General features: G+C 41.2%; 1 protein-coding gene across 5 annotated transcripts; it reads right to left on the bottom strand.

Annotated features, from left to right (window-relative positions):
• Positions 1 to 3615: 3615 nt before the first annotated feature.
• Positions 3616 to 19910, bottom strand: LOC130197734 (F-box-like/WD repeat-containing protein TBL1XR1). 5 transcript variants are annotated; one of them, XR_008832522.1, is made up of 17 exons: positions 19314 to 19471; positions 18833 to 18935; positions 16077 to 17798; positions 15762 to 15907; positions 15379 to 15613; positions 13503 to 13635; positions 10948 to 11089; positions 10424 to 10487; positions 10241 to 10338; positions 8825 to 8885; positions 8338 to 8459; positions 7914 to 7988; positions 7638 to 7765; positions 7116 to 7281; positions 6907 to 7008; positions 5970 to 6092; positions 3616 to 5234 (listed from the first exon to the last, which is right to left on the bottom strand). XR_008832522.1 is itself a non-coding variant. In XM_056420590.1 (17 exons), exons 4-17 carry the CDS (start codon positions 16132 to 16134, stop codon positions 6066 to 6068), a joined length of 1557 nt encoding a protein of 518 aa, XP_056276565.1. In that variant the 5' UTR covers positions 16135 to 16180; positions 17732 to 17798; positions 18833 to 18935; positions 19314 to 19471; the 3' UTR covers positions 3616 to 6065. The 5 variants fall into 5 exon arrangements, 4 of the variants coding, with proteins under 4 accessions (XP_056276565.1, XP_056276566.1, XP_056276568.1 ...); XM_056420590.1 differs by having other exon boundaries at positions 3616 to 6092; positions 16077 to 16180; positions 17732 to 17798; XM_056420591.1 differs by lacking the exon at positions 19314 to 19471 and adding an exon at positions 19751 to 19910 and having other exon boundaries at positions 3616 to 6092.
• Between the last annotated feature and the right edge of the window lie 3002 nt (positions 19911 to 22912).

Genomic DNA, 22912 nt, shown 5'->3' with positions numbered 1-22912 from the left:
AGACCACATGATGTTCCATTCGCCTTGTAATCCTGTTTAACACTCATGTGACAAAATCAACCGAATACGGTATTTGCATGCTGTAACGTGGTTACAGATTAATCACCAAGAAGCTCAGTGTGTGGAGATGTCATGGTCGCCCGTCTTCACTTCTGTATCCTGTGTACACAAACAAGCAGCCTCTCCACAGACCAACGGCCCAGAACTTCACCTGAGTTTGCAGATGACTCGCGCTAGAGATGAGCGTCTAAAAATATACCGACTGACCTGATTAGAGGAAATGCTTGTCAAGAGGTCACAGTAGGAGACTACAGTACAAGCCAGTCAGGTCCTGCTGAGCATATGACAGGCTCTCTCTGACAGTTGCATCATGGGATTTTTCTGAGGAAAGTGTAAAAATAAGAGCTATGTTAAGCTTGTGTGCACTTTCTCACATAAAGAAACACACTCGTGCTTTTAGAACTTGATTGTAGGTGTTATTTCAGTTCTTGGCTCAGTTGAAGATAGATTTGCATGTATTTATTATTTATGAGAGTATATTATCAGGGCTCCAGACTGCGACCAAATGGTCGCATTTTGCGCCTAAAATTAGACACAGTGCGAGTAAATTTTTCATCAACTCGCGCATGCGCGACCAGTAAATTAGCAGATTTCTTTTTTTTGTTATTAAATATTTTTGTTGCTTACAAACTTGTTCTACACTTCAGCCCACTATAGTTAGCGGTAATGCCTGAATGACTGGTTTGCTAACCGACATTAACTCCAGAAGAAGAAGAAAGGAGACGAAAACCGAAGAAGAAGAAGGCTGGCCTGTGTGTGAGAGGGGGGGGGGCTAATGTGTGAAAAGAGGCGCACCGCAACGGAGACACAACGAGGGCCGCAGAGTGAGAGGTCCACGAGGGGATCCTCACCACCGAGCGGCGTCCCCGTCCCCCGAGTTGAATCACTGGGTCGACTCAGCCGACTCTCACATGTCTGAGCCCCTATAGACTGATGCTCACGGTAAACACATTCCATCAGGAGCGCGCGAGGATTTTGATAAAGTTAGCGGAAGGATTTAAGTGACAACATCCGGTTTTGCAAAGTTAGCGGAAAGAACCACGTGAAACAACATCCGTTTATCAAAATAAGATGTCGACAAATCATACACTAACATATAAAAGTAAACAATGAACTGATGTTGTATCTTTATAGATAGTTTCTGAGATTTAGCTTAAATTATGCTAACATTAAAACATTTTTACTGGACCAAGGAAGAGTTTATAAAAATTAGTCAGTCTTTTGTATGTTAAGAAAAGTCCTGTATATAGATCTCCCCAAGAGTTCCAGGAAATGAATAATGCAGATGTGTTCCATACATATCTGAAATCCCCTACAATAGCAATCAAACAATTTTAATGTATCAATTAGGACATTTTTCAAAGTAAAAGTCCTAAATGTTTAAAGAAATCGGTAATTTCTTTAATGTTTGAGTTGCTTTATATATGTATTTCCTCATAGTCCTAGGCAATAATGCTACACAATAAATAGAATGCTTCAATCAACACCGTGATCGGTGATAGGTATTATCGGATCGGCAGATACTGATTTCAGTGATCGGTGATCGGTATTATCGGTGATCGGCAGATACTGATTTCAGTGATCGGTGATCGGTATTATCGGTGATCGGCAGATACTGATTTCAGTGATCGGTGATCGGTGATCGGTGCATCTCTTGAAACCAACAAATGTTTTGATTGGCCACATCGAAGTGCAACATGCACATGCTCAAGGTATGTTTTCTCTTAAAATATGTTTAAACTCAATACAGTAACTTCTGAAGAGTTCTCTGTTGTGAATGTTTTGCAGTTCATGAAGGCAAACAGGCATAAGATTGTATATTGTCAAATTATTTATCAGTAATACAGTAAAAATGATGGGAAAACTTTGCAAGTCGATTTATAGTGTGTCAGGGTTTTTCCTGCAGAGAAAATTTGGGCGCGCGCCTAAGCCGTTTTCCCGAGCGCCTATGACAAATCCCGAGCGCCTAAGGCAAAAAAAAGTCTGCGATTAAAAAAACTACGAACTTCGATGTCGGCGCGCGCATCGCTCTGTCACGCGAGCCGAGAATTGTTGACGGGGGGGGGGGTAGACGAAAATTACAGAGTGGCGGGTGGAGATTTCACCCTGTTATAATAGTAGGGGAAACACTGGAGTTGATAAGCGTGTCTTCTTGTCTGATCAATACACAACTGTGAGGTGCGTGAATGGACCGAGCGGCCAGCTGCTGATCACTCACTCAACAGCTCGACCTGCACGAATAGACGGTGCGCGCGCAGCGCGCAAACATTTTTTTTGGGGAGCACCGAAGACCCATTTTGACCCAGGAAAAACCCTGTGTGCGCCCCTAAATTTTCTGCTTGCGCCCCTAAAATTTTAAGTTAGGGGCCACTGTGCTCCTAGTAAAAAAAGTTAGTCTGGAGCCCTGATTATTCATAATTAGTTCCCTTCAGTCTGAACTTACTTCTGTGAACCTCAGACTGACTCCTCGCTGACGGCAAAGGGGGGATTTTAAAAGACTTCCATTGGAAGATACCGGCTTGATTTGCTCACCTCGGACAGCTGAAGCCTCATCAAGCTTCACTGGAGTCGTGTTAGCAACAGTTCAACACCGGGATGAGTACAGCTACTTAACACAGTATATGCAGGTATTTAACCAAGATGGACTTGCAAAGTCATCCTTTCATTTTAGATTGGTATGCATAGTAGACATGACTAATACAAATAATAACTAGAATGGGCACTCGGTAGAGCGCATACCTTCACATATCACAAGATTTGGCATTGAATTATGAACATTTTGGCATTAGTTGCATGCCAATTGGACAAAAATGTATCGTGCTATGGTAAAAAAAGTTTGACCTTTCCATGACCTTGACCTTTGACCCGATTGATCCCAAAATCTAATCAACTGGTCCCCGGATAATAACCAATCATCCCACCAAATTTCATGCGTTTCAAGAACATTTTGACCTGTTCATGACCTTTGACCCGATCGATCCCAAAATCTAATCAACTGGTCCCCGGATAATAAACAATCATCCCACCAAATTTCATGCGATTCGGTTCGATACTTTGAGTTTTGCGAATAACACGCATACAAATAAATAAATAAATGGCGATCAAAACATAACCTTCCGGCATTTTCAATGCGAAGGTAATGATAATACACCTTACAGTTGTAGTTTCACCCACATATTGGCATCAATAAAGATGGAGGCGATAGACGTTAACTAGAATTTGTAAAAGTGTCAAACTTATTTCAAAAATTATATCTTGGCAAAACCCTAACGCCTCCTCCAAAGACTTTAATCCAAACACTGAATATTGTGAGAATATCAGCACAGTAACAACCAAACTGTCTTAGAAACAACCTGAAATGTCCTCACAACAGCATAGCAAAGATCTGGTTGAAGTGAAATTCGCTTAATCAGCAGACGTACGGTATTTTAGTTTGTTCTTCTCATATTTCACAGAATATACTGGCGTATACTTCCCACTTAAACACATGTATTCAAGAACTGCTTCAATAAAGAAACGGTGGTCATGCAGCAGCGTGAAAAGCAAACGCATTGATATTATCAAAATAGATTTTATTCTAGACCTTCTGAAATCTGAGTGATAATACAACAGTCGGGTCAGGAGGCTGCAGACGGCCACCACGTGAGAACGTGAGCACAGGCGAGGCAGACACCACGACAAAAACATATCTGCCAACTGGTATTTACAGTTTCTGTGTGATAATACAATGACAATTAAATCCAGATTTTATTTTATTTTTTTCATTTCGTGTACGTAGATACAAATAAATCATTACAAAAGTTTTGACAAGTACAAAACCTTCAAAGGCTCGCTGACGTAGCAAAGATAGAATTACCGTTAGTACTTTCGGGAGGGACACAAAATAGCAAACACACTTGAATGCAGTGTGAAAGCTGATCATCTAAACACAAAACATCATGAAATACCATTCCATTGTCATAGACATGTCAAACCGCGTCTTTGTGGTACGCTCCAATTAACTGCTGACTGTATTGAGCAAACTTCAAAATAGTCTTTAGCTTCAACAAAACAAGTAACCGCCGACACGTGTGTGTGTGTGTGTGTGTGTATGTGTGAGTGAGAGTATAAAGCTGATAGTTTCTATGGCTGGGAGCAGAGAACTGGAATGCCATAACGTTGGCGCGGGTCAGCTCTCAGGTACCCCGAGGAGGCAGACGGGACACTTCTCACCCTTATCTACACACTGCACTATTTCTGACTCATCTTCAGAGCATTTTAATTGGCTGCGTCTAAGATGGCTTGAATAAACAAATGCACCTGCCTGTTTCTAACATCAAAGTGCAGGGGAAGAAAACACCCTTCAAAAGGGCTTTCTCTAGCCTCTACCCTTTCTCTATGACTGTTTAACAATATTTTATATTTAAAAAAACATTCCTCATGGACACCGCCCCCTGGTGATGCACAATAACATCACCAACTGCAATTCAGTAACTTTAAAAGCCACTATTAGCATATCAGTGGCATACAAAAGTGTCCCCTCTGACATGACAGATATATTATATGCAGGTACCATGTTACATCAAGTCATATTCTGATATTTAACGAGCACAAATTTGCCTCAAGACACCAACTTTGACCGCTGCGAAGATAAGCGGAGTCGATTCGTGCACAGGCCTAAACGCAGCCTGTCATCAGAGTGTGTGTGTGTGTAAATGCTGGACAACAACAAACTGAAGCAGGAGTGTGTACCCGCTGGACATGAAAGCTGCAAACGTTCCAGACAGTAAGTCCCGTGTAACAAGGCTGAGTCCACGGCACACAGCCCGGGTTCCAATGTGACCCTTTCCTCCCGCGCTCCCTTTGCGAACTCATCGGTCCAAAAAAGTGATCCTTAAAAAAAAAAAAACTCGGTCTGTTTTTAAGCCGTCAAACTGCGATATAATCTCCAGCCAGGAAGTGATACTCCAGACGATGTCCTGATGTTCGATGACCACGCAGGGGAAACAGGACACAATTAGCACAACCTAATCTGATTATCTTTCAGCATTGGTTAGCAACAGGCCATTCACTGAGAAAACAAGCACAATTATGACTTAATTGTTCATGTCAGATGGATGTGAGCGGTTGTGGGCCTGTTTTCCTGTACATCTCACTCCCTCCACAGATCCCAGAAGATAGAGCAAAGGCAGAAACTACGGACACAAAAACACACGAGACAACTATTCGCAAGCTGGAGACAGATCCAGGACGGAAACCTGGAGCCGACTGCACATCAGAGTTGGCGTCTTTCTGCCCAGCAGACTGGGAGAACACGAGGTCGACATGATGTTTAACGGTTACAAAGATTATCTTTCAGCCGAGGCTTTCAATTCTTTAGAGCTCTATATTAACCTGATGAATTGTGAACACCTGAAAAACATTTGAGGATAGTTGTGAAAACAAAGGACAGATCAGCCTTTGATTAACTATTTATACTTGGTTAAAAAATTTCAATTATGACACAAACCTATTAGACAATTATGAACCATTTTCATCTTCTAAGCTATACATCTGCATTTTTGAACCATAGAGACTGCAGAAAAGTGGATGAATCGATCTCCCAAAGAACAGCTTTGTAAAAGACAAATCATTCTTAACCCCCCCGACTCCTCTCCCACATGTACAGTAATATAAAAGCTGCAGATATCAGTCAAATCCAAAACAACAATGTCCACAGGACATCAAATGCTGACATATGCAATATGCACACGCCAACAGAGAACAACACATCTTCAGAATTCTGGTACAAAGGATAAAAAAAAGGAAAGCAAGAAGAATCCTAAGGTTTTGGTTTGCACGTGATGCGTCCGACAAGTTTGTCCGGTGTAATAACAGAGACATGTTTGCTCCTGCAGGTCTGTGAGAGCAGCACAGGTGTCCATACACACCTGATGCATGTGCATAACAACTGTAAGTGGCGCCGGTGTGGTCCTTTTGGCAATGTACACATTCGTAGTCGGTCCATTGCTCCCCCCCCACGAGTGTCATTTCCTCAGGTCTAATACGCAAACCTGGAAAACAGGAAGGAAGACAGTGAGACATGCTCTGCCAAGTAGGAAATGCAAGTAGACACAACAATATTTGCATAATATATGAAATACAATCTTAAGTAATTACAAAAGGTCTTCTGCTGTATTCCTCTTACTGTATGTAATAACTTTATTATGTTATATTACAGAGAAGCCAAAGCTCAGAAATGAAAAAGGACGGCAGCAGCCAGCGGTGCAGCATCTGTCCTTTCATATCAACGACTGAACGGTGCCTAGAAATTATTATGATCAGCAGAGAAATGGCATAATGCACAAAAAAATATTTTTTATAGAAATACTTTATTCATGACTTTGTTACTCAAAATATTTCAATTGTATATTTGACTTTCCAGAGAAAACAGATATTTGGGAAATGTTTTAACGGTGCAGAAAGTTTTGAACATGAGCAGATATCTAGCTGAAACACAATAACCGTTAAAGTCAATCAGAATGGAGTATCATTGAGGCGAATAAGAGCAACGTGCACATTTAAAGAGTTTAATCCCCAAACGAAGGACACAAAAGAGGAGAGAATCATGACTCAGCAAACAACATTAAATGGGATGATACATATTTAAAAGCAATACATAATCCCTGAGAGCCCAATATATTTTCATGATGTCATCTTAACCCGGGTCAGACCTTTAATACACACTGCTGACCCCAACTACTAACTTCCTGGGTCAGTAGCCTCGTGTAGAAGTTGTGCATTCAGGCTGAAGTGTGTGGGTGAAAGGCGCTACTTTCAGTATTGATTAGGATGTGTGTGACGGAGCCCGCGGGCAAAACAACTCACCGATCCATCCGACGCGCTGGCTCCTACTTTGTCCCCTGTGGCGTTCCAGCACACTTCGAAGATTCCTCCTGTCCCCCGGTAGCTATGAACCAAAGCACCCGTCTAAAGACACACACACACACACAAACAATAAAATATCTTCATCCTATGTATTTATGCCACCGTTGTCCAAGTGTATGTGGTTAGAATGTGAAAGTATTATCCCAAACCTGAGTGTTCCAGACGTGGACACACTTGTCAAAGGAGCCACTGGCGAGGTGCCGGCCATCGGGACTGAAGGCCACGCTGTAGACGGGCTCCTGGTGGTGGGTCAGTGTGTGGATACACACACCCCGCTCCACATCCCACAGACGCACAGTGGAGTCAAATGATGCACTGGAGAGATGGAACAAGAGCGAGCTTAGGAGAGGGCGACCGATACAAATCTGAGCAGCTCACATTTGTTTACTCTATCGCTAGAATAAAGCTTTGGTGCTTTTTAATGGAGTCGAGAATTGCGTTCTGAAGTAAATCTCAAACTATGTCAATAGATTTCTATAACATTATTAAAAGTCTATCTTGCATTTATGGCGGGAGTCCTGAGTTCCCGAAATAAATACATGTCTCAGAGTGGCCGGTGTGCAGCCAGCAAACTGCTGACTTAAGACATTATGTTGTTATTTGTATCGTCTCTCTATTAATACAACACTACTCTGTAGCACTTGATGGTGAGGTGCTGCTTTGTGTCTTACCTGGCCAGCATAAGGTTGGCGCTGGGACTATCGGTCCCAGGGCCTGTGGGGCTCCACTTGATGGTGTAGATTTCTTTACTGTGGGCCTGGAGGTCATGGACACACAAGTCCTGCTTCATACTCCATATCTATGCCAGAGAAGAAACAAGCTTTTAGTAAGGCTTTTATCACAATGTTTATCAGCTCATTCGATGAGAATGTTGTCTGATTAAGGCCCACTCTTGGGCTCATCTCAGCCATGAAGTGTCATGAACTACATCGACATGTTAGACTGACCTTCAGTGTCATGTCATCCGAGCAGGAAGCCAGCAAGCTGCCAGTCGGATCCCACTTGATGGCGTTCACCTCATTCTACAGGGAGTAAGATTACAGTGAGAAATAACTAAAAAACTGTGTATTTGACTGATGTACATGAGCAACGATGGAAGTAATGCACTTGGTATATTGTCACTGAATCTCAAGCCATCACAATAAGTGATGTCCTGTTTTGTCAAAGTTGTGATGAGGGTCCTTGTTAAGAGTTGTGAATAAATACACATCAGGGCATTATAACTTTCGTCTGAATCTTTTGTGAGTCAGTACCAGAATTCATATGAACAATCCTACAATGCTTTAAAAACACTTGTGCGTTTTCTTTCTCTCCAGCGCAGGGTTTCCATTTCCCTCGCTGTGAGAAAGCAGCACAGCGGTCCCGTCTCACCGTGTGTCCCTGGAAGGTCTTGACAGGTCTGTCCTGACCCAGCTTACACACATGGATACACATGTCTGTGCTGCAGGAGGCAAACGTGTTGTTGCTCTGCCAGTCCACGTCCAGAGCAGGTGCTGTTGGGAGGCAGAGACAGAGCTTAGCGCTGCTGCAGCAGTGACGTATGTGGAGACAGAGCACGGGGAGAAAAGATGGCATGAATATCATGCTCTGACGAGAGTTTTTGTGAGGTCCCAATGGATCGGATCATTCACTTTACAAAACTAACAGGGCAGACACACTTCAACAAAACGATGTCACAATGCAAAGCTGTTGTGCAAGGAGGAATGTGGCTCTCAACCAGATCAGTCACAATGTGTAAGACGACTGAAATAATATGAGACTGATCTCCCCAGTTCAGCTAAATGTAATCAGTCTAAAAACAGAAAGAATCGTTCATGAAAAGTCACATTGAACAATCCAGTCGACTCCTGTAACTCACCTGAGTGGAAAGGAAATTGTTGTTTTGCTTCTCCTGTTTGGGCATCCCAAATAATTGTAGTCTGTGTGGAGGAGGACATTTTCATTATTTATACTAAACCGGTAATGTTCATGTTATGAAATCAATAAAAACATCACATAACAGAGAAAATGTCCTCTAATTTAACATGAGTTGACCTGAATAATTTGAACAAGTTATACAGGGAAGGTCATACATCACACACACACGCCTTTTTATGACTCAGACTTCATTCAGCATTAAAATGTATGCTGAAGGTGACGCGGCGCATGCCATTACACGTCTGTACACTAGATGGCAATGTTGAACACAAGACTGTCGCCTGTCAGTCCGTGACATTTAGTAAATGTATGCAGACCCTGACATGCAGATTTAAACTGAGGACACTGCACAGTATCTGCACAGACCCGTCTGTTATAGGCAATTAGTGCTCAACTCTTATACAAAAATAACGCTTTCTGGATCATGTGGTAAAACTATACATAGTGATAAAGTGTGCAGTAACAGTCACACAAGATTCTGTAGCAACTGATGTCACACATCGTGTGTTTATTTCATCTTTTCTTCAGTGACTGCATGACTTTAGCATTGGTTTTGATTGAGTTTATCATTAAAGATATCCTGAATGCTGTATCTTGGTCCCAAAGTGTGCAACATCGCGCGAAAGCTCTGAATCACAGGGGATCTTAGGTCAACAGGATTATGCCACATACGTCAACTGAAAGCTTGGAAACTAAAAGATAAATTTGAGATACAACGCTGCGTGTCAAGTTTTTTCGAGTCAATCTGTAATAAATATTAGTTGTTTGAAAATATATTTCCGTCGCAATATAAAATAAATGTTAGAGGGGGAATTACAACCCATTTAACGTCCCAAAACAAGCTCTAAGCAGCGTAATATATATTATTAAAATATATTAATTTAAGTATTAAAATTAAATACAATCATTTACTGCCTAATTATTTGTATAGTGTGTTTTTATGCAAATAACCACGAGATAGAACAAAAGGTAAAAAGATAACATTTATAATTTCACTGACTTATTGGTTAAAAATTATTTGTGGTGAAAGACATTAATCTAAAGCCTCGCTGCCAATTATTGTTCTTAGAAAGAAAATCGGTAATTGCAACAACAAAAAAAGAATCAGGTCATACTTTAAACAAAACGCAAGAAAATGTATAAAAAATAATAAAAAATTCCAACCAATAAACCCCTCACACATTACTGAATAATTCCTCCAATCAAACGCATACCACATTTAATAAGCATCACTGTGTCACATCCCACCTCAACCAAGTGTTATATGTCACAAAGCGCTCACAGCGGCACACAAAAAATAAACAATTCGCAAACTTATTATATTCTAAAATCAAAATCTTAAATCAGTGTGCCTTACCTTGTCTACACCAGCACTGAGGATGAAATTTCCTTTCTTATTCCACTTGAGTGCAAATATAGGACCTTTGTGCTGACCCAAAGTACTGGCCAGGTTACCTGAAATATTACAAATTTAACACAGCTTAAAAAGTGAGCAGAAACATTTCATCGTCAATGCATCTTCGCAAACCTACGATCTTACCGTCTTTTGTCCATATTCTAGCAAAGCCATCATATGAGCCTGTTGCTAGCAACGTTCCTTCGCTCTGAAACAAAGAAAGTATTGATTCTCATTAGTTTGAAGTCAGTTGCATCTTCCTCGGTTCTTTTTACATATTCTGGTTTGGGGAGAATTGAGCCTGGTCTGACTGGTATATTCCACATTAATATATTTTCCAAGACACATGATGCACAAGATGTAAGTAGTTAATACAGACAAAATATTAGTGCTGATTTCCCTTTGAGAATGGAGTTGTACGACTCATAAAAAAAAGAAAAGGGCAGCTGAGCAGCATTAAAAAAATGTTTCCCCTATGGGAGTAACTCGCCCCCATATATCTGGAAGAAGGAATGCCTTTAGCAGAAGTAGTGGTCACAGGCATGCGAGTGCACACACACACAAACACACTAGATTAAATTACTCAAAACTGCACTCAGTGGAACAGACACATACACTCCGACTGTTCAAATACACACAGACACACACAGACACACACAGACACTCACATTCCAGTCTAGTGAGGTGACGTCTTTGTTGCTGGGTACGTCCTGACCCCCTTCCCGTATGCAGTGCCTCAGAACTAGCTGAGTGGACGCGCCTGTACCGTTTTCACTCAGGTTCCAGATTCGTGCCGTCGAGTCCCCGGACCTATCCAAATAAATAAACACACAGACACACACACAAAACATTAGGCACGTAACATGGCTTTGATTCTTAAAATCAGTACTGAAAGTGATATTAAACTGACCATCGATGCTCTTGAGTAGGGTTGGGGTTTGAAAGCATTTTATGGAACCTGAACCCAGTATCAAATCCGAAATCTTTTTAAATCCCTATCAAACCTTTTCATATCATCTGTTGAGGAAAAAGGAGAAAGAAATTTTACAAGCACAAAACTCATTAACTTTAACGTGGCCCCTAGTGCAGCCCCTAACCTAACTTACAGGACTGTGCCGGTATTTATTGCATTTTTCTCCATTTTCCTTGAGAAGTGTGCTCATGCTTGAAGGGAATGCTGAATAAGTATAAGCGCCCAGTTGAATTCTCACAGGAGAAGGTTTACTGTTATTTTATGATGAACTATTCTTGTTCTAGATTTAGTTTTGTGTTTGGTAAAGAAAAATCTATTTTTCCTCCTGGCAACGGCATCGATCCATGTGCTGTGATGGTCGTTTATGTTCTGGATTACACTCGACTGTTAATTTAGTTTTTTGGTAATTGCCATTTTATAGTTGGACAAAGCGGATCATGGAAAGAGTGTTGAAGGAGCCATAATGTTATCACACAAATGCACACCTATTTCTCACTCAACAATAACTTATTTCAGGATTTAATTATTTTAGTCTGGAAAGAGCCCGGTGAAGGTCAAACCACCTGGTGCATCAAATCATATGTATATCATAGTTGAGAAGGCTAGTCCATAGAACCAGAGGAGTTTGCTCTACCTCTATATTTGAGGTAAGAGGAAGATCCAAATATTTTTTTAAAGAGTAATTCATTCAAATAAACCAGAGGTTGAGAATTTTCAGTTGCATCTTTTCTCAGAATTGTTTCTGCTCTATTTCCCTCTGTTTACATCATTGTTAGGCAGATAATGAATGTGTGAGGATTCTGATCATATTGGGCTTAGATTGTTTGATTTCAACGACTTCATTTCAGATGCGATTAGGAACATTTGTTAAAAAGAGTTGTGCTTCGTCTCTTAGTGGCGCTTCACATAGTTGCTTTTAATAATCGCCACGGTCTCTGAACATATAAGACAAACTGGTTTTGAACTGCCAGAATGAACATTTAAGAGTCTGTCTATTCTTGATTAAAAGCTCTGGTCTCTCTGTCAACATTGCTCTTTTTGGAGAACACCATGTGAAATAACTTCTGACCCACATACTTCCCAGACTATTAAGGCTCTACCCCGTGTCTGTAAATCTCCCTCCCACATTTTGAGTCACCAGCCTCCTTTATTTGACTTTTTTTCCATCTGTGTGACTACTCAGCAATAAAAGGGTCTCCAATGAGCCACGTTGACAAACATACTGGGAGGCAAGGGTGGAGACCTAAACATATTCATTGACGGAGATTTGTTTGAATTTGGGACTAACAAAGATGTGCATTTTGCTTACTCTGACCCTCAGAATAAAAACGAGAATACAGTAAAAAGCTGTATTTGCAGTTTGGCCCAATCAACTAAGAGTAAGCGGCACACAGTGTGAACAGAACCCAACCCTACTCTTGAGGCTATCGGTCAGGTTTGCTTTAGACAAAATAGTCAGCGTTGCTAAAGATGGTGAAATTGCAACAAACTTTGACATATGGCACTTCAAGTACACTATTACCAATTTGGGGTACAACAAATTCATCTGGAAAGGGACAATGACACTGGAAAAACACTTGATTCAACAATGATTTGTGTAGTTATAACAAATGAGGAAGAACTTGTGAAAACAGGTTTACTTTCCGCACAGATCTTTTTTCCCTGAACGAGACAAAATTTGTCCCATTAAGAAATGTTTTGAAAAATGGCTAGCTGACGGATAAGAGGTTTCTCAAACTCATGGCCCCTTTTGGGTTAAACGAGAAAGCCCTCTCAAACAGGACAAGGACTATAAACCCCTTGCTGAAAATCATTAAAACTACATTTGTACTAAATGTAAAGAAAATGTTAATAACTTGACTAATTGTATTAAAGACATTGATACATTACTCAACTCGACTGTCCCTTTGGGAATGACATGTTATGATATTCTAAACACTGCATGAGCAGTGACAACCATGTGGAAGCTATGAATGGCAAATGGACCAGTACTTGTATACCACTTTTCTAGTCTTCTGACCACTCAGAGATTTAACACTCCTAGTCATCATTCGTACAATGATGGCAGTGGCTAAGGTGCCACCTGCACATCAGGAGTAACTAACATTCACACACACATTCATACACTGTTAAAGTGTCTTGCCCAAGGACACATCGACGTAGGGATTGAACGGCCAATCCTCTGATCCAAGGACGACCCTGCTCACCACAACCCGTCGCCCTACAGTCGTACGATGTGGAGGTACTGACCCAGAGGCAAGGAGGTCGTTCACTGGGTTCCAGGCACAGATAAAAACTTCGGATTCGTGTCCTCTCAGCACCATGGCTTTACTCTGGGGGATCTCCACGTCCATGTCCATGTCCATCATCTCAAACTGGTGATCTATGGAGTATGAGACACAAACGTTTACAATTTTTTATTTTTTAAATCTAGTTTTTTTGCATTATGTTTTGATGCTTTTAATGGTTTTATGTGAAGCACTTTTAATGGCTTGTTGAAATGTGCTAAACAGATAAACATGCCTTGCTTAACAGCATTCATAAGCTATTGTCCTGCTGTTCTTAAGATGAGGACACATTGGTTATGGAGCTTTAACAAGATGTGATTCATCACCGCTTCTAGTGAATAGCTGTCACTACTTTTTTTTTTTTTTTTTACAGACAAAATATTTTAACAAAAAAACATTTTAACAACAGCAGAGGCTCATAAGAACAGTCTGACATCTCATCTCCTATGAACCAGCCCAGTCCCACAGAAGTGCACATTCTTGTCCTATTGATAAGAAAACGGCAAACTGCTTCTTGACACGGCTCAAGTAAACTGTGTTGTTCAGTGACAACCAGCTGGAATACCCGACAGCTACGGAATTGAAGAGCAAGGTGTGCTTGTCGTTTAATGACCAAGAGTGTTTGTACCGATACCCAGCGTGTCCAAAAATAGACAGTGAGCTATTGTTGGACTTGTCTTCAGCCCATGAGAACATCAATCTATCAGTCAGTAGCTTTCTGTAATTTGATTTTGATGCCCGGTGTGTTATTGGGATTTAAATACTTTGGGTGGCTTTGAGGGACAAACCACCAGACCACATTTGACACGTTTATGCTAAAACAAACAAACATAGCAGTGTTTCCCGTAACATTCTATCAGGGTGCTGCCCGCCCCCCTGAAATTACCCCCCGCAACCCTAAAATGTTCTCTATAGCGCCAGATTACAACAAAAGTAATTCATGTTTCCCTTTCCTTTGTTCTTTTATTAAACTAGACGGCCGTATGCTATTGATCGTAACTACACAACGGCATGTCACTTCTGTGTCTACAATCTACATGGTCGCGTTAACAGTTCTCCTCGGCTCTCGGTCACGTGCGCGCACACAGGTGAGCCCGCTCCCACCAGCCGGCAGAGAGCATCCAATGTCACGTGAAAATTAAACCGATATATCTGCGTTTTTTGGTGAAGATGGGACAAGTAGTACTCGGAGTAGCTACCTGTCGTGGGGCATTCAAGTGCTTGTACTGGCAAATAAAGCATGAAATAGCTATAGATTTATTACTTTATAAGTACCCTAACCACACCAACGAGCTAATCTGTGGAGCTGCACCTATTTCGACAAGCTTAATAAGCTTCTTTTGTAGATGTTCACCATATTTTTTGTTTTGCATTATGTGATCTCTATATTGACAATGAATTAGATTTGTCTTGCATAACATTATTTAAAAGAATTCTTATACTGTATTTAATTGTTGAGCGTCTTTAAATGTTAGGTTTTCCAATTTTTTTTGGTTTGGCAAAAAGCACCAACAATAGGTGTTTGTGTTGGTCGGTCAGCCCCCCCCCCCCCTCCCACACACACACACCTTTTACTAACTGTCTGCAGCGTAAAGTAAAATGTACAACACGTTCAGGTGAGTGGAGACAAAAATACAGTGACAAATCAAAAACCAGATAAAGAGGTGAATGCCAAAGAGCTTACACTGCATCTTATAACGATGAATCTGGATAGATTATTTAGTTTACCGAAGAAATAAAACCTCTCTTAAATTCTGCCCTTTTTTCCTGCCTAGCACAAAGAAAGACATTGTGAAGGAGCTGCTTTAGAGATTGTATATAATCATGAGCTAGCTTACTGGCTAAGATGTGGGATCCGTTTTCCTCCCCGTTGGCAGCGCCCTCTCCATTCTTGGTGAATCCCTGGGGCCCTGTGCCGCTGCCTGCCGCCTGCTGCTGCTGCTGCTGCTGGTGCTGGTGCTGGTGGGCCAGCTTCTCCCTGTAGGCCTGCTGCCTGGTTTGGACTACATCTGGCATTACAGCATCGATCAGAGATAGCGACTCTATGGGCCGCCCGTCAAATAAAGTCCCATCCTACAAAGAAAACAACATTTTTGTAATCATTATCCTTCAGATCCGCCACCAATTCACTACAACATCAAGCTGACAGTACACCTCTTCTTGCCAGCATGTTGTAGAGTTACACTAATTAGTAGTTGACGGTATAAGGAGGGAGCCTGACCTCATTGATGCTGACTTCAGCCTCCACATACTGCAGGCCCTTCTGGATGATGGAAATGAGGGCAGCAGGGGGCACAAGGGCTCCATTGATGTTGGACTGGCTGATGTGGCTCTCTATGCCAAAGGTGAATGCTGAGTGGGAGAAGCCTTGAGGAGGCATGGATTATTTGAAAGATATGATGGAGTCAAAAATCTATTAAAAAAACTCAACAGCACTGTACAATATTACATTTGAAACATTTAAAAAGTCGGAAGTGCAATTCACATCATATGTGACAGCATTTAGAGAGATTTCACTAAGAAATGCACGACTTACCGGACTCTTGCAGGTATCTGTAAACCAGGAAATTGACTTCATCACTGCTTATGCTCATTTTTAGTCCTGGTGATTAAACCATTGGGTCAGCTTCGGATAGGAGCCTGTAAAAGCAAACCACAATTAACACGTGGTGGTGTTACACACCATATAACTACTGAAAGAAGGTTTGAGTAGTATCTTCATTACTCAAATGCTGGCTAATGATCGTTAACAGTAAGATGATATGCAGGGACGCTGCACCAGGAGTAAAAGAGCCATCTCTCTCTCTCACATACACAGGATGGTGTTTCACGACAAGCTGATTACATAGCGCACGAACAAACTGGCCCACACCATGTTAACTCAGAAGAGAAAGATGTTAAAACATCACCTTGCTTGACCTAGATATTCCAATTTCCATACAGAGAAGCAGGCAAAAGCAAGCTGGGATCTGCCATTTGATGCATTATGTTGTTTCGTTCTTTCTTAGCTTTCTGGCTTGAGGCAGGGCACCATTTTCCATTCATTAGCCTACAACTGGAAATAATTACCATCTGGGCTGGGTATTTTGGACAAACATTTCTGGAATAAATGAGTTTTAATTTACCATATTCCTCAGTACTCTGTCTCACGTTTGGACTGGTGGTGTGCCGGTAATAAATGTTCTTGCTCCCGTCAAAAAACCTGTGTCTCCCGTTCTTTGCCACGGCCTAAGAGCAAGGTCGTGACGACATCAGCAATAACAGATCCTACAGATAACAGATCCTACCCTATTGCATCTGGGCTCCACATGTATTCATGCAGAACCCACACTGTTGAAATGGGACTGTGGAAATAAACAAGGGGTCTGGACAGGGGACAGAACCTCTACTGTTTCCATCATGCCAAGTCACTGAAAGTCAACATGTCTCCTGCTGTTTTCACATAGGCAGAGGTCCAAGACCAACTGAACTGAGAAGCATGGCATCTAGTAGGACTCTGAAACCTAATGGCTAGTGTTTCTAACACTCAACAATTGGCTTAACTTCTGGTAACAATAAATGCAAAAACCTTTCTCCATAAAAGAAAGCATAATTCCAATCAAAAACACCTACTGTACCCATGCTCTTACAGAGTGTCGTGTTTCTCCATTACATGTTGTGTCACGGTCAGTGTAGGTACTGTGCACTACAAGCATGCTGATATAGCACTCTTGCATATTCAACACTAGCATTTTTTTCAAATGGTGCCAGCAAACGTCATCGCCCTGGAAGTGACGCGAGAGCAGTGAATGGGATCAGAGCTCACTTAGAAGAATGGGTCGACCAATCCATCTGGCTGTTTGATCGTTTATGAACTTCAGCATTGATCAAGAGCACCGACCCATCCCTGCTTATCATATTTTGACCAGGCTAATGAGACACAAGCAAGTTATCAAGTAAACCATTGTCCTGTTTGGCCACAATGCCACATTTTTCTTCACTCACTCCCAGAAAAATCTCACCTCAAAATGATAGCAGACCACCTCAGTGTCTAAAAAGCTATATTACCGCCACCCTCTTCTCTATATACAGACACTTTGCTATAGCGAGGTGATCTTCCAGAAAGCATACAAGCAGGCAACCAAAGAAAGATGCTAAACAAAATAAACAAGGGGAAAAACAAATGTGACATTAAACAGTGAGATACACTACCCATGTGATCGAGATGTCTTCAGATGTGCATCATAGCTCCGTTCTCCTCAGCAAGAACTCTCAGCCCCTGAGAGAGAAAAAATAAATTGTATGCTTCCAACTGATGACGTATACTAAAGAGTCAGGAGTGGGCATCACATCTGGATCATAGAATGCAGTTCTATGAAATCACTTGCACGACAACATTTTCAATAGTGTGTACAACTACATCTTGAACAACAAATTAAATTGTCTCTGTGGCATGCGTTTAACACTTCAGACCATCTTCCATTGTATCGATAGTAGTTTAGTAAGCTTCCCAGACATTGCAAGTAACTTTTGCTCATGTTTTAATTGGAGTTAAGTAGCATAAGAAGCAGACAGGCCCTGCCAAATATACACATACAATTGTGTTTCTCCATCAGAGCTGTTACAAGTTTTCTTAATTAGAATCGACATTTCAACAGCATTGTGTCAATATGTGGGTGAAAAGACAGTGAGCAGAAAGTGTTAAGAACAAAGTAATGTCACCAAACAATAAAAGAAACTGGGTCAGCAATATAAAGAGCCAAAATAGCCTGTGGGTATGCATGCTATGCATGGTGTAATTATACCTGAATCGTAGTAATTACAATAGGCAGTATGCTGATGTATTGTATAGAGCAATTCAAACAGAAATGCCATTGACTCTTGATGAAGTCATGTTCGACTTCTGGTACTGGATCAGCAAACGGGGCCATGGACTGTAGTGTCTAAAATGACTTTTGGACCGGTTCAGCTGTCCCTCCACAGGTCAGATCGATTTCGTGCAAGTTATTAAATGCCTTCAAGGTTCAGTCTATGCTAATCTGCCGGTTTCCTAAACTAGCAAGATAGCATGGAGACCAACTTGAAATACATGACCCTTCCCCCACAGTTGCGAATGAATGGGCTGAGCATACTACAGTGTGTACGTTAACCGACATGCCGTCTGAGGCAACTCGTGCCGACGTATGACTTAAATGCACTTTATTACTGTGAGACAGGTCTAAAATAACAGACCCCTTCTTCTATCAATGAAAAACCCAAGTACCATTTCTGTAAACTGCAACAGTCATTTACCTCATTGCTGTGTGAACTTACTGTAATGCGAGGCTGACAATTGTCCGCGTGTCCCGGGTCATGAACCGAGAACGGGCTTTAACGGCGCGAGCTCTGGATTTACGTCGTTAACAACTGGAATGACCTGTAAATATAAAAACAAATTTAACACGGTACCCGTTTAGCGCACCAGCTAACATGCGAGTTACCATGAGTTTCGCATCCGCGGCGGGTGTAACGTTAACGGTCACCGTGCCAGTAAGTGCTAAGTAAATGTGGTTTATTTGATGAAGGGCACCAAGTTAAAAGCTAACGTTGTTCAAACTACTACAGCAAACACTAGACGGATTAGCGTAGTACTTTAATAATGTGTTGTATCATAATTGACTCCAATACCGTGAAGTTAGCTTCTTTAAAACAGTGAGATCAGCTTGACATCACTCTGAGCCTTCTAGCATGCTAGCGTGGATGCTAATACTAGCATGCTACGCTAATGACAGTGTCGCTATAATCTCGTACCTACTTGGATAAAACCTTTCAATAGACGATATCTTCCACGGCTCTTGTGTTCAAGTCAGACCATGGTATCTCTTTAATCGATTGCAAGCCAGGTTTTTGAAGCACGTGTCTAACTATCGATATGTAATAATATTTAAACTTAAGCCAGGCGGTAAAGACCCAGCGACGGCTGCAGACGTTAGACTCGGTGGAGTGACCCGTCATGCAAAAATGAGCTGCCTGTAACTACTGTTATTTCGAAGCGCCTCTTCATAAAGCAAAATAGAATGAGCTGACGACGTCAAAAGACGATGTGTTCAGTCTCCTCGGTCAAATACGTCAGAGTAGGATGGGTAACTTGTGTAAGAATACTGGCTAATACATATACACGTCGCAACATCATTATTTCTACCAATCATTAATACGATATAATGCAATATAGTGCTAAATTAAACTCATTACCAAAAGCACCAAACAACACCTCGTGGTTTGCTGACGGGAAAGTCGCCCTGGTCCGTTTGACAGGTTCACAGCAAAATGGAGCCACATTTCCTCGCTGAAACCGACCAATGAGACGACATTGAAGGAAAAAAAACCCGAGGCCTCTGGAAGTTTGTCCCGCAGCCAAGCCCCAGTCATAACAACGGCGTCCTCGCCCATCCCCCACTACGCCCCATTTCTGCTTGTCTGGTCATCACTAGTCATAGCTTAATGACACCCCACCCCCAACCCTCTGCTCAGTCATTCAGACTGGGAAAGTCAACAACAACCTTACATCATCGTTGCAATCTGTGTTTTACATTGTTTCTTTTTTCTTTTTTGCTGTGTACGTAATCCATAACCATATTCATTTATCCAATGTTCTAAACGAAGATAATTGACTGAAAATATGCATGCCCTGATCATGTATGATTTAAGAAATATCAAGGATTTACGTGAATAAAAAGTGTGCGCTGACCTTAAACATTCTGTATATTTTGTATCACATTTACTGATACTGCAATTAGTGGCTGTCCCCAGTTAACTGGCTCAACCTTTTCTTTTTGTGAGATGATTAAATAGCATAACATGTTGAATTGGGGACTATTACATTAGTTGTACAACAGCAGCAAATGTGCAGCATATATTCTTGCAGTGTTGTTTATTTCTTGTTACCAAAAACGTAAAATACTTTGCTGGATCCACAGCCCTTATAACATCCCCTCTTTGTTTCTCACATTATGTACATCCTCACAAACAAAGAACAACCATAACTTACAAATAATGTGTGTAATTGTGTAAGGCAAGTAATTTATTCATGCAAAAATGGCCTTGTATTCGCCAAGTTATCATTGAAAATATAGCTGGTACAGTATGTGCATGCAATTTGATGGCACAAGTCTAAATGGGTACCCTATCTGATTAACTGTGTTGTTGAGTGAAGGATTATTTGTCAGACACTCTGCAGTCCACTGCCTCTGCCTTTGCTTCCTCAGCTGTTTGATCCTCCCACTTCATTGCATCGGTGCTCATCTGGCCCTTTGTCAACATCCTACCGATTCCATGCACCAGAGACCTACCTGTCTAACATCTTGTGCAACACATTCACCAACGTGAATGGGTGATGGTATGTTACAATGTATTGCCATTTTTTAAATCTTGAGCAAAACAAAGGAGGATTATTCTAGAGGTGGTCTCAATGTAAAATAATAATTAAATAAAAATGTGATTTGTTTTACAGTAAAACAAATTGATGAAAAAAATATACACGTCAACATACATTTTTGAGAGTCCCTACAGCCTGCATCATGAGTTCTGTTGGTGCCAAATATGCACAGCAGTTTCTTCATGAAATAATATTAGCACTGCTTCCCTCCACAAATGTGAGACTATAAGGAATACAGCAGTATGGTATATGTGTGGGGGAGAGCAACTAATCTGCAGGTCAATAACACAAGGTTGCTAGGGATGCAAGAACAACGGCAACACTGATACATATGTACTGGACCTGTTGGCATTGTGAAATTACTTGGATACTGCTACACAAATGACAGCAGGCTTTATAAACTGCCTTATCAACAGCAGGGTTGCCTTTGCCTTTTTGTGTTTAAAGAAGAAAGAAAATGAGCTGAAGATTGTTGACTTCATCCAAGACAAGAATAAGTAGTCTTAGATTATCATCTATTAAAAATATCTATATATCTATATATATATATAGATATATATGACTGATATCCCCAGCTCCTATTTTTAAACTGGCAAACCGCCTGAAATATGTAATTCCTACCTGTTGCAAGTAACACATTTGCAGAATATGGAAAGCTGACAAGCTGATGATTTGTGTTTTCTTTATTTGTCATCTTTGTTATTTCTTAGAATAAAAGCATCCATCACAAAGAGAGAGATCCAACCTTAAACTGTGTTAATTATTTCAGCAGAGGGATGCACTGCAGGTGATCACCACCCAACAGACAGACAACTAAATATTAGTCGCATTGCTTCTGGTCCAAGCCACATGCCATATAGTAAACAACAGCAGATTAAATATAGGACCAGACCAACTTGACCTGATAGCTGAGCCCACCTCATAAATGACATGATGTATTGTCTGCAAGGGACAGGAAAAGAGGAAATAGTAGTAAGAGAGGGGACTGCAGCTCAGCCTCACTGCCTGCTCAGCAAGTGCTATTTTTAGAGTGCGAGAAACAAAGAAGCAGAATCTCCTTTCATCCCCCCTGTGACTGTCGTTTCACCTCCAAATGAGCTACTCAAAGACAGTCTGCACCTCTTTGTAGCTATGTTTAGGCCGAACCTCAAATAAATATGAACGCCATTCCATCTGCCATTGAGTCGTCCGGCTGTATTTGTTCACATGTTTTCTGGCCATCTTACTGTATGAAAATGGGACTGTTATTATTTGTTAAGGGTATAATTGAAAGGGAAAACATCTACGCTAAGAGGCAGGGAACATCTCTGGAGTTCTTCAGGGAGATTGTTTTGTATTATACCGTCCTCGCCGGCGAGCACTGTGGCTGAGAGGAAGTAAAGAGGAAAGCAGTCAGCACTTCTAGCAGGATCTGATCTGAGGCGGCTGTGATATGGGACCGACTTCCCAAAGGGAGTGAGTACAGACTGCAGCCAATATAACTCATCCACTGTAGTCTGCAAGAGAAAATCCCCCAGCTGGTCAGACCAACAGTCGTGGAAATCACTGCCCACATGGACATCTCATTAGAAAACAATAGCATCTACGTGTTCAATCTACAGAATTTTGTTTACATTTTATTAAAATGATCTTTTTAAATAAACATGTTTCACAGAGTTCTAGCATCTCCATTGTATAACAATCTGAGCAAAAATAAACAATGGTGCTCACATATCATATTCTACGCCACATATCCCAATGTTTTTGAGCATTTTGTCCATTAAGGAGGCGCCTAGAGACTACCAGTGTTGAGCCTTATGAAAATGGGTCTGTACCTGTACATCTAGTGCAAAAAACCAGTGATGAGGGTGTGACTATTATTTGACCAAACGTTGAGAGAAGACAATAGCGTATATCTGCAAAATACACTTATCTCAGTTCTGTCTTTAATGTGTTTGACAGAAAATACAGATTGCCTGATTGGTCTTCAGCAAGATATT

This window comes from Pseudoliparis swirei, chromosome 8, assembly GCF_029220125.1.
Source record: "Pseudoliparis swirei isolate HS2019 ecotype Mariana Trench chromosome 8, NWPU_hadal_v1, whole genome shotgun sequence".
NCBI classification, from domain to species: Eukaryota; Metazoa; Chordata; class Actinopteri; order Perciformes; family Liparidae; genus Pseudoliparis; species Pseudoliparis swirei.
Note: the sequence above shows the minus strand (reverse complement) of the source record. Positions and strands in the feature narration are given on the sequence as shown.

Bases quoted from the DNA above. Each gene is read 5' to 3' on its own strand.
- LOC130197734 (XM_056420591.1), bottom strand. From the start codon at position 16,134: ATGAGCATAAGCAGTGATGAAGTCAATTTCCTGGTTTACAGATACCTG. The intron at 13,636-15,378 runs GTAAGCTAGCTC...CATACTCCATAG, and splicing joins CGGATCCCACATCTTAGCCA to ATCACCAGTTTGAGATGATG. The intron at 8,460-8,824 runs GTGAGTTACAGG...GCCTCCCAACAG, and splicing joins ACAATTTCCTTTCCACTCAG to CACCTGCTCTGGACGTGGAC.